This window comes from Rattus norvegicus, chromosome 9, assembly GCF_021556685.1.
Source record: "Rattus norvegicus strain SHRSP/BbbUtx chromosome 9, alternate assembly SHRSP_T2T, whole genome shotgun sequence".
Taxonomy (NCBI): domain Eukaryota; kingdom Metazoa; phylum Chordata; class Mammalia; order Rodentia; family Muridae; genus Rattus; species Rattus norvegicus.
The window spans coordinates 91,987,906-91,997,171 of record NC_141542.1 but is presented as its reverse complement, the minus strand read 5'-3'; the positions used below and the strand labels follow the sequence as shown (position 1 = coordinate 91,997,171).

The following is a 9,266-nucleotide window of genomic DNA, read 5'->3' as shown; positions in this document are numbered from 1 at the left end:
GTCACAGCGTTAGGAAGATTTAGAACCATTGATCTACGTTATCATGGTCTCATAATACATATACATGTTTTATTCAACTGATTTCTCTTTTCTTTAGTAATTCCTATACTCCCCTCTCAAAGCCTGTGTGCTTTTTACACAGTCCTCATTAGGAAGAAGAGGCTGGCTTCGGACCTGAAGTCTTCAAGGCCCAACCTCTCCAGTGCCTGTGTTAGGATTACAAGCAGCACACCCGCCCTGGCTCCCTTTGGTATTTTATTTGAGACTGAATTCCATTGGAACTGCATATGGATGAAGGGTGGCTTGACATTCACTTAAGAGTCTTGGAGTGGGGTTGGGGATTTAGCTCAGTGGTAGAGCAGCTGGGTTCAGTCCCCAGCTCCGGGGGGGGGGATTTTTTTTTCCTCCCCCCCCCCCGGAGCTGGGGACCAAACCCAGGGCCTTGCGCTTGCTAGGCAAGCACTCTACCACTGAGCCAAATCCCCAACCCGGAAGCTTTCTTTATTCAAGTAAAAAGTCTGTCTTTGCACTTTCGTGAACAATGTTAATTTTGTCTGGATTGACTTCTGTGCATGAAAGAAAGGGTTAAAAGGTATTCAGACTGAAACACAAGGATCAAGAGTTTAAAGCTGAATGGTTGGATACAGAGGGGATTTGGGACCAGCCTGGGTTACATGAAGACATTTCATCCAAAAAAAAAAAAAAAAAAAGTAAATGGAAAGTGACTGGTATCTTGGGAGGAAGGACTGAGGGAACTTCCTTCACAGCCAGTCTGTAGAGGAGAACTGTCCCCATCCCTGCCTTCACTCAGATGCCCCAATGACATTAAGGGGATAGGAAACCTAAGGGGATAGACTGGACGGGAGGCTCTGTGGCTTTTTAACAGGAGCCCCTTCTCCAACACCCCATGCTCCCCAGACTGCAGCGCCCAGAGACTCACCCCTTAATCTAGCTGAGCAAGAGGGTGACATGGTCTATCCCAGGGTAATGGGGTCATGACAGGGTCCAGGGCCCCCCCAAGACACAGTCAAGACAGTGGGGCCATGAAGGTTTGTGCTTATCTCTTTATTGTTTCTGTCCAGGGCCCCTGCGGTGGGAGGGGCAGGCAGGGGAGGTGGCATCCTCCCACCAACCTGAGCCCACTCTCTGCCTCTCTCTTCTTTCCTCTCCAACTTCTCACCCATCCTCTCTCCTTCTGTATCTCCTGCTCCCACATCCAGCACCTTCCAGTTCTCTCTTACAGCCCCTGCTTTCCAAGCCTATCCTGAGCTGGGGTGGGAAAGAGAGGGGCCACGAGGACATTTTTCAGGCCCCCCCTTCTCCATCTCAGCTCGCTGAGGCTTCATTCTGTCTCTGACCCAGGCTGGGGGTCGAATGTGGGGATATCCACAAAGCTCTGTCCTGACCCTGCCGGTCCCATCGCCCTCTATGGTACCCCCTTCTAAGCCAGAGGTCACAAAGATGGCAGGGAAAAGGGTCAGGCCTTGAGCTAGGTTCTCTCTTAAGAGCCAGGCTTGACAGTTGCCAATAGCCAGGGCTCATGGGAGGGTCTGCAGAGGTGGCTGAGGGGTTTCCTGAGGCTGGGCAGCATGAAGACCACAAAGAGGTGATTGTGAGGAGGGTTCAGAGGCTGTGAGAGGAGAAAAGCGACTGGGTGTGACATCCGAGAGTGGAAAAGGCTGGCTTCAGGAGGCAGTGAGGTCGGGGCCAGGACACTGAATTCCTGGCTTACAGCACTTCATGTTGTTGCTGTGTGGCCTCGCTGACGACCTGAGCAGGAGGAGAAGGCCAATCTATCCACTGCTGGCTAAGAAGAGCCTCACCCCCAATTACTCCACCCCAAGGCAGCAAGGCCCACTCACCCCCATCCAGGGTTGGGAGCCACCCAGCTGTCAGACACCCCCATTACTCCTAAGGACGAGGGGTCCAACACCACTCACCTCTCCATCCCGGGTCTCAATGGTCTTGATCATCACTGTCTTTTTGGTGTGGACTTCGGAACCCCTTTGCTCAGGGCTGGTTTCTGCAATAGACCCACCACATGCTCAGCCTGGCCAGGTTTATACCTAAGCTACACAGTGACTGGAGATCCACCCCAGGCTGCATTGCTCCAAGTACTAGCTGATTCTCCCCTTCCCCATGACAACCGTCTGACCTCATCCTCGAACCCGGCACCCAACAGATGATTCTATAGAGCCAGGGGCTAGTCTTGCTAGAGGAATGACTTCAAGAGCCAAAAGACTGTGCTGTGGGCTGGTACAGGACAGCAAGGGACCCAAGGCCCAGAATCAGATTCATGTTTCCTATCCCACCTTGCTCTCTGGATTTTCAGAAGAGTCCTGAGTGATATATCCGTGGACTGTCCTCTAAGACAACCCCAAAGCCTGGGCCTATAGATCTGCTGGAGAAACTTAGAGGCTCCAGGATGAGCTGTTTAATGTCTGAATGAAGCAGGAGCTAATCACTGATTCACGGGCCCTACTGTGCCTCAGTCTCCTCTCTGGGACACAGCAGCCATGATACTTCCCATAGTGTGGCTCAGAGCTGCTGATGTGCAGCAAAAGTGATTTTATATGCAGAACACATACTTGGTATCTGAATAAACAAATAAGTGAAAAAAGAAAAAGAAATCTGAGTTTCATAGTGGGGGTCACATTTAGTTCCGTGGTGTCAGGAGTTTGGCGTTCATGAGTCCCTTAGCAAGCAACTAGCCTGTAATGAACGTTTGACTCGATGGAGCACAGCGTGTATTTTTCCTGATGGAAATGAATATCGAAGATATAAAAGGTTTGATCTAGGAAAGGAGAAGCTGCCAAGATCTCCGACTCGCTTTCCTAATGTATCATTAGTGAATGCTTTCCTGCTCTCTGGGGTTGGGAAGCCACTTGATCTGCATATTACTAATGTCAAGATGGCAGAGTGCCCTCAAAGCTCGTTCGCATCATTGTTTTGGCTTTGCTAAAATTTGGCTTTTTCTTCTTCTTTTTTTTTTTTTAAAACGTGCATCCAACATCTTGCTCCCACAAATAGGGCACTCAACAAACAGCCAGAGAATGTGTGCCAAGTGCGCTCTGGCAGCGTTCCAGACAGTTCGTGAGCAAGGGGTACCTCCCTGCGCAGGCAGCAAGATGCCCCTGCTGCCAGGGGAACACCCCTGCAGCTTCCAGAGTTTGGGATTCAGGATATATCTGATTCTTGAGAACCAATAATCCAGAAGGCTGGGGGGATGTAGTCAGCACAATAGAACACAAACAGCACCAGCGTTATCGCCACCCCCCTACCACCTCCGTGCTTGATCTACAGTACTCTTTTCCTTTCACGCCCGGCCTGCACCAGGGCTCCATCCCTCTCTCCTAATAGGCTAGGGCTACCCAAACTGAATCCTTGCAGCGGACCTCCACCATCCAGCACACACTCACCTCGGAAGTTGAGAGCAGAGAAGGTCTGGATCGGAAGGTTGATCCTGAAGAGGGAGAGACCATGTCCCCAGAGGGTTAAGAACACTCAAATCTCCCCCCTGAAATCCTCCTTGTCACTCTTTTAGCTGGTTCTCCCCCAAAAATTCCCAGCCCCACTGAGCCTTTACTCTTACCTCTCACAATGCACAGATCAAGAACCAACTCTAGCTGTCCCAGAAACTGTCCCTTCTAGAAAATTCACCCATTCTAATCCTGACCTCAGGCACAACTAACCCCACTGCACCCTCCAAGCTCCCAGATCTTCCTCGTTCCTGGCAATAGGGGATACATGAACAGTAGCTGCGAAACTCACTTTGTGCCCACTTCCCAGGCAAGCCAGATCCGGGAATGGGCCATTCAGGCCTAGTCTAGAAGAGGGGATCTGACCTTAAAAGGTCATTCATGTTGTGTTAGGTGTACGTTCTACAAAATGCAGGGGTTGGGAACGGAGTATAGTTGGTAGACAGTTTGTTCTGCGCACACGAAGCTGTGGTTCAGTCCCCAGCACTACTTGAACCAGGTATGGTGGCACAGCCTATTCAGGTCCCATCATTTAGGAAATGGGGACAACAGGACGGGTGTTCAAGGTCATCCTTGAGCTACATAGCATGTATGGGGCCAACCTGAGCTATAGTAGACCTTTCTCAAAAGAAACTAATAAAAACCACAAATTCTCCTTATAAGTCTATACCTAGACCTGCTGCCATGCCTTTTATGAGAATTGATGGGTACCGTTTGCTGGCATAATTGATCTGTCTTAAATTGACATTAAACTTACATACAACAGAAATGTTAGAGTACATCTAGTGAGTTTTGAGAAGTATATTCCATGTAACTGCCAGTACAATCCAGATTCATAATAGTTCTGTCTCCCAGAAGATTCCTGTGTGTGTGATTATGTGTATGTGTGTATGTGTGTGTGTGAGTGTATGAGTGTGTGTGTGTGTGTGTGTGTGCGCGCGAATGTGTGTGTATATGTATGTATGTGTGTGGGTATGTATATGTGTGTGTATGTGTGTATGTGTGTGTATGTGTATATGTGTGTGTGTATGTGTGTGTGTGAGTGTGTGTGTGGGGTACGTATGTGTATGTGTGTATGTATGTGTGTATGTGCGTGTGTATGTGTGTGTGTGTGTGTATGTGTGTGGGTATGTGTGGGTATATGTATATTGTGTGTGGGGGGGTATGTGTGGGTATATGTATGTGTGTGTGTATGTGTGTGGGTATGTGTGGGTATATGTATGTGTGTGTATGTGTGTGTGTGTATGTGTGGGTATATGTATGTGTGTGTGTGTGTGTGTGTGTGTGTGTGTGTGTCTCCATAGCCCTGGCTGTCCTGGAACTCACTCTGTACACCAGGCTGGCCTTGAACTTAAAAGATTCACCTGCCTCTACCTCCCGAGTGCTGGGATTAAAGGTGTTTGCTACCACTGCCGGGTCACACTCCTGCTTGTCCTCGTATCTGGAGTTTGGTGGATTGCCTTGAGCACGTCATCTGTGTCTTCTCCTTAGAGCATAAGTGACTGTGTGTTTGTGTGTTCACCCCAGCCTCCTCTAAGGCCATCCATGTACAAGGCCTCCTGCTTCTCCGATCTCTGGCTCTAGCCCCGCCCCCTCCATCCTCATCATTTTCCACTCTGCTTTCATGGCTCCCCTGACTGGCAGTAATATTTTATTACCGATTGCCAAATATGATTTTATGCTGTGGGTTCTTAATTCTAAAGGTGGATAAGGGAATACTTACACTTCTCTTTTTTAAAATAAAAAGCTGTTAATTACATCGTGCTTTACCCAGGTGGCCCTCGTTCATTTTCTGCAACAGGCAGAACGGTGGCCTCTTGTATAAAACTGTTTCCGGGTCTTGTTGAGATCTGGGGTGTTTGGGCTCCCCGCACCAACCCTACACCTAAGCTCTCACCTGCTCTCCTCGCCCTCCAGCAGCTTCCGGTAGGTGGCAATCTCCACATCCAAGGCCATCTTCACATTGAGCAGATCCTGGTACTCCCGCAGATGGCGGGCCATCTCATCCTTTAGGTGTCGGATCTCCTCCTCCAGGCGCGCGATGTTGTCCTGATAGCCACTGGCCTCGCTGGCGAAGCGATCCTCCAGCTCCCTCATCTGCCTCATCAAGGAGTCGTTCTGCAAGGGATGAGAGAGTCCGAGTCAAGGGTAGGCTCAGAGCACGTCTAGGAGGGAGGGCCTTAGAGAACCCGGATGGAAATGAGACCCAGTGTTGGAGGTTGGAGGCACCTCCACGTGGTCATGGTCAGGTAGAAGAACCCTCAAAGGCTTTGCTCTTAGCTGTGGGACCCTGAGTTCTAGTAAAGTCTTACATGGGCATTCAGAATAAATCACCTAAAAAGGAGCATCCACCCAACCTTACAAGGAGACGCCCCCAGGACTCATCTGATTCCTTAGAGAATACCCAACTAGGAATCCACTCATCTGGCTTTACCTCTCTGTGCATTGAGGGACTGGAGGACCCAGAGGGTCTGTAATGAGCTCAAAGTGTCACAGGGTGAAGGTTTGAGCTAAGCTGCAGGCAGAAAGAAGCTGAGGTTGTGGGGGAGGGGGAGGGACTCACGGTGCCCTTGAGAGCATCAATCTCGCAGGTGTAGGACTGGATCTGGTGTCGGTATTCCATCATCTCCTGCTTGGCTTGGCGCAGCGCATCGTTGTTCTTATTGGCTGCCTGAGTCAAGTCTGAAACCTGAGGGCAGAGAAAGGGTCTCTGAGACAGAGCGGAGCAAGAGGCAGTGTAGGTAAGGGAGTATGGAGACACCAGGTTCACCCTACCCCATGGCTGCAAGTACAGGAAGCATTTCACATGGAGATAGAGGAGGACAGGTGCCAGAGTTCCTGGGCTAGATCACCCACCTTGGACTTGTACCATTCTTCAGCCTCAGAGATGTTCTTAGCCGCAATGGTCTCATACTGAGCACGGATGTCCCTGAGGGCGGCTGTGAGGTCTGGCTTGGACATGTCCATCTCTACCTGGACCTGCTGTTCCTGAAGCTGGGCCTGGAGCTCACGGATCTCCTGCAGGGCACAGCCGGGCTTCAGTCCCCTTCTGGACCCTCCCAAAGCACCTTCACACACACACACTCACACACACACACACACACACACACAGACACACACACAGACACATACACACACAGAGAGACAGACACACACACACACACACACACACACGCGCGCGCGCCCCACTTCAGAGTTAGTTCCCCCACCTCCCCGCTTCTAGATGCTTTCACCATCAGCCAGGGGCCCTGGTACCTCTTCGTGCACTTTCTTAAGGAATGCAATCTCCTCGTTGAGTGACTCAATTCTGCGCTCTAGGTCAATTCGAGCCAGAGTGGCTGCATCTACATCCTGGATGGAGGAAATGACAATGTCAGGGTCAGGAAAAGCTCAAGTAGGGACCAGAGAGACAGAAGAGAGATGACCGCTGGGGACCAAAGAAGGCTCACCGCTCGGAAGGCAGCCAAGTTGTTCTCTGCTTCTTCTCTCAGTTGGATTTCCTCCTGTAGCCTAGTCAGGACAGACAGACAGACAGACAGACAGTGAGGGACAGAGCCAGCTGTAGAAAGCTAGTGGCTGGGGACCTATCAGGGAGCCAGCTCAGGACACAGGGACAAGTCTTGGTGGTTGGGTAGGAGCAAGAGGCCCAGAAAAAAAAAAAAAAAAAAAGTAGCAGAGGCCCCGCCCACGGGGGGAGGAGCAGGAAGTGGCTCAGTCTCAGCCCTGGAGCCACACCCTTGAAGTCTCCTGTCCAAGATTGACTGACCTACCCCGGGGTTAGGAACTCTGTTTTATTTTATCCACCTCTGTGTTCCCAGGCCTAGCCTGACCCATGTAGGAGCTAAATAAATGTTTGTGACTTCGGTGGCAAGAAGGTGACTCTGCTCAGTTGGGTAAACAGAAACAAGACCGTCACTACGGAGTCTTTTCCATCTTTTAAAACAAATCTTGCCAGTAGGCCCGGTTGGCCTTGTACTTCCTCTGTATCCCAGACTTGCCTAGAACTCATGGCAATTCTCCTGTATCGTCCTCCCAAGTGCTGGAATTATGGGGGTGTGCCTCCATGTCCGGATTACTCAGCCTTTTTCACTGGATCATGGTGGACTGGGCCATAGCCCTTATCCACTGTCCCCTTTACTCAAGCCTGTCCATTTACCTGGTACAGTAACACTGCCTCAGCTAGGCCTAGGGGTCAAGGGGTCAAGCTCCCCATCCCAACCTTCCCTCGGGCCTCATCACAGCTAAGCTGAAAGCTACTGCCTGGCTTCCCTCCTGCTCTTCCCAGCCCATCCATCCTTCCAGGGGGCCCCCCATCAGCCTCTGACCCTTTGCTTAGCTATAGTCATGACCACACTGTCACTCCAGCAACTTAGTATCCTTTCAAAGGCAGCTGCTCACTGTGCACTAGACAAGGTCCCCCATTTCTTCTCTCTGTTTACCTCCCTACTCCAGTGTTACATAGAAGGAGCAACGGAAAGATCCGGAGTCCATCTCCTCTTAACTAATGACCTTTTCCAAACATGGGCTGAGGAGGTTCTCAGGCTCCGGGAGGGGGAGCCAGGAGGGGGATGGAGATGAGGGGGAAAAATCTGGGAGGCGCTGGGCTCTCACTTGGCCTTGAGCCTCTGCAGGTCGTCTATCAGGTTGTCACGCTCCACGTCGACGCGGGCGCGCTGGTTGGTGAGGACCTCCACTTGGCGCCGCAGCTCTCGCATCTCCTCCTCGTAGAGCTCGGCGACCCGAGTCGGCTCTCGGCCCTTGAGCCGGTTGACCTCGGCGGCGAGCGCGGCGTTCTGCTGTTCCAAAAAGCGCACCTTCTCGATGTAGTTGGCGAAGCGGTCATTGAGCTCTTGCAGCTCCACCTTCTCGTTGGTGCGCGTGGCCAGGAACTCCTGGTTCACTGCGTCGGCCAGCGAGAAGTCCAGCAGCTCGCCCGCGCCATAGGATGGTGCTCGGGTGGTCCCCAGCCGGCTAGCCCGCAGCGACCCCAAGCCTCCGGCCCCGCCCGACGTGCGCGACACCTGGTACACGCGGGATGTCACTGAGCTCGAGGAGCCCTTGGTACCGAAGCCTGCTCGTGGGAACACCGGAGAGCTCAGCGGGGAACCGAGCGAGAAGCCCGGGGCGCCGCCGAAGGTGCGGCGGTAGGAGGACACGCGCTGGCTGGACGAGTAGGCCTGGCTCATGGTGGCGGCGTGGACGAGGCTGAGCGGACGCAAAGAGGAGGCAGCAGGCGGGCAGCCGGCTGGAGAGTGGATATGAAGAGGGGAGACGGAGCCCCTTAGCTGTCGGCACTATTTGTAGCCCTCCTGACATCACCCCTCGCCGCCCCTCCCCTGACAGCTGCAGGATCCCTCTGTCCTGCCAGGAAAAGGGCGGCCGCAGGCGAGGGGGCGGGGAGGCCAGCTCCCCCGCAAGAGGCCTGCGCTCCTGGACAGCCCCAAGAGGACAGAAGACAGGCAGGCCTGCAGGGTTTCACAGGGCAGGGAGCTGACAGGAGACCCCTGGCCGGCCCCCTTTTCCATTTGGATGCCTGTCTTATCCTGGGGAAAGCAGGCTAGAGAATTTCATTTGTTTGAGGCTGCCTATTTTCACCGAGGAGAGGTTTTAGGTTATTGGACCGAACAAGGACCCCCGATAAATAAAGTTGCAAATAAAATTGCCTAGAAAATGCTGAAGTTCCCAACGACTGTGGGCGAAGCCCAGACAAGAGTCTACTAGCCCATCAAAGGAGTCTCTAGGTGGGCCTGTAGGATAGGCCTATGGTAGTCAGAGAGTAACCCTGAC

General features: G+C 52.2%; 1 protein-coding gene across 1 annotated transcript; it reads right to left on the bottom strand.

The window, feature by feature from the left end:
- Positions 1–1,050: 1,050 nt before the first annotated feature.
- On the bottom strand, positions 1,051–8,746 carry Des (desmin). Its single transcript, NM_022531.2, is given in 9 exon segments — positions 1,051–1,770; positions 1,941–2,023; positions 3,420–3,463; positions 5,377–5,597; positions 6,043–6,168; positions 6,336–6,497; positions 6,735–6,830; positions 6,929–6,989; positions 8,091–8,746. Coding segments are annotated over 9 exon segments (1,410 nt in total). The 5' UTR covers positions 8,666–8,746; the 3' UTR covers positions 1,051–1,728.
- Between the last annotated feature and the right edge of the window lie 520 nt (positions 8,747–9,266).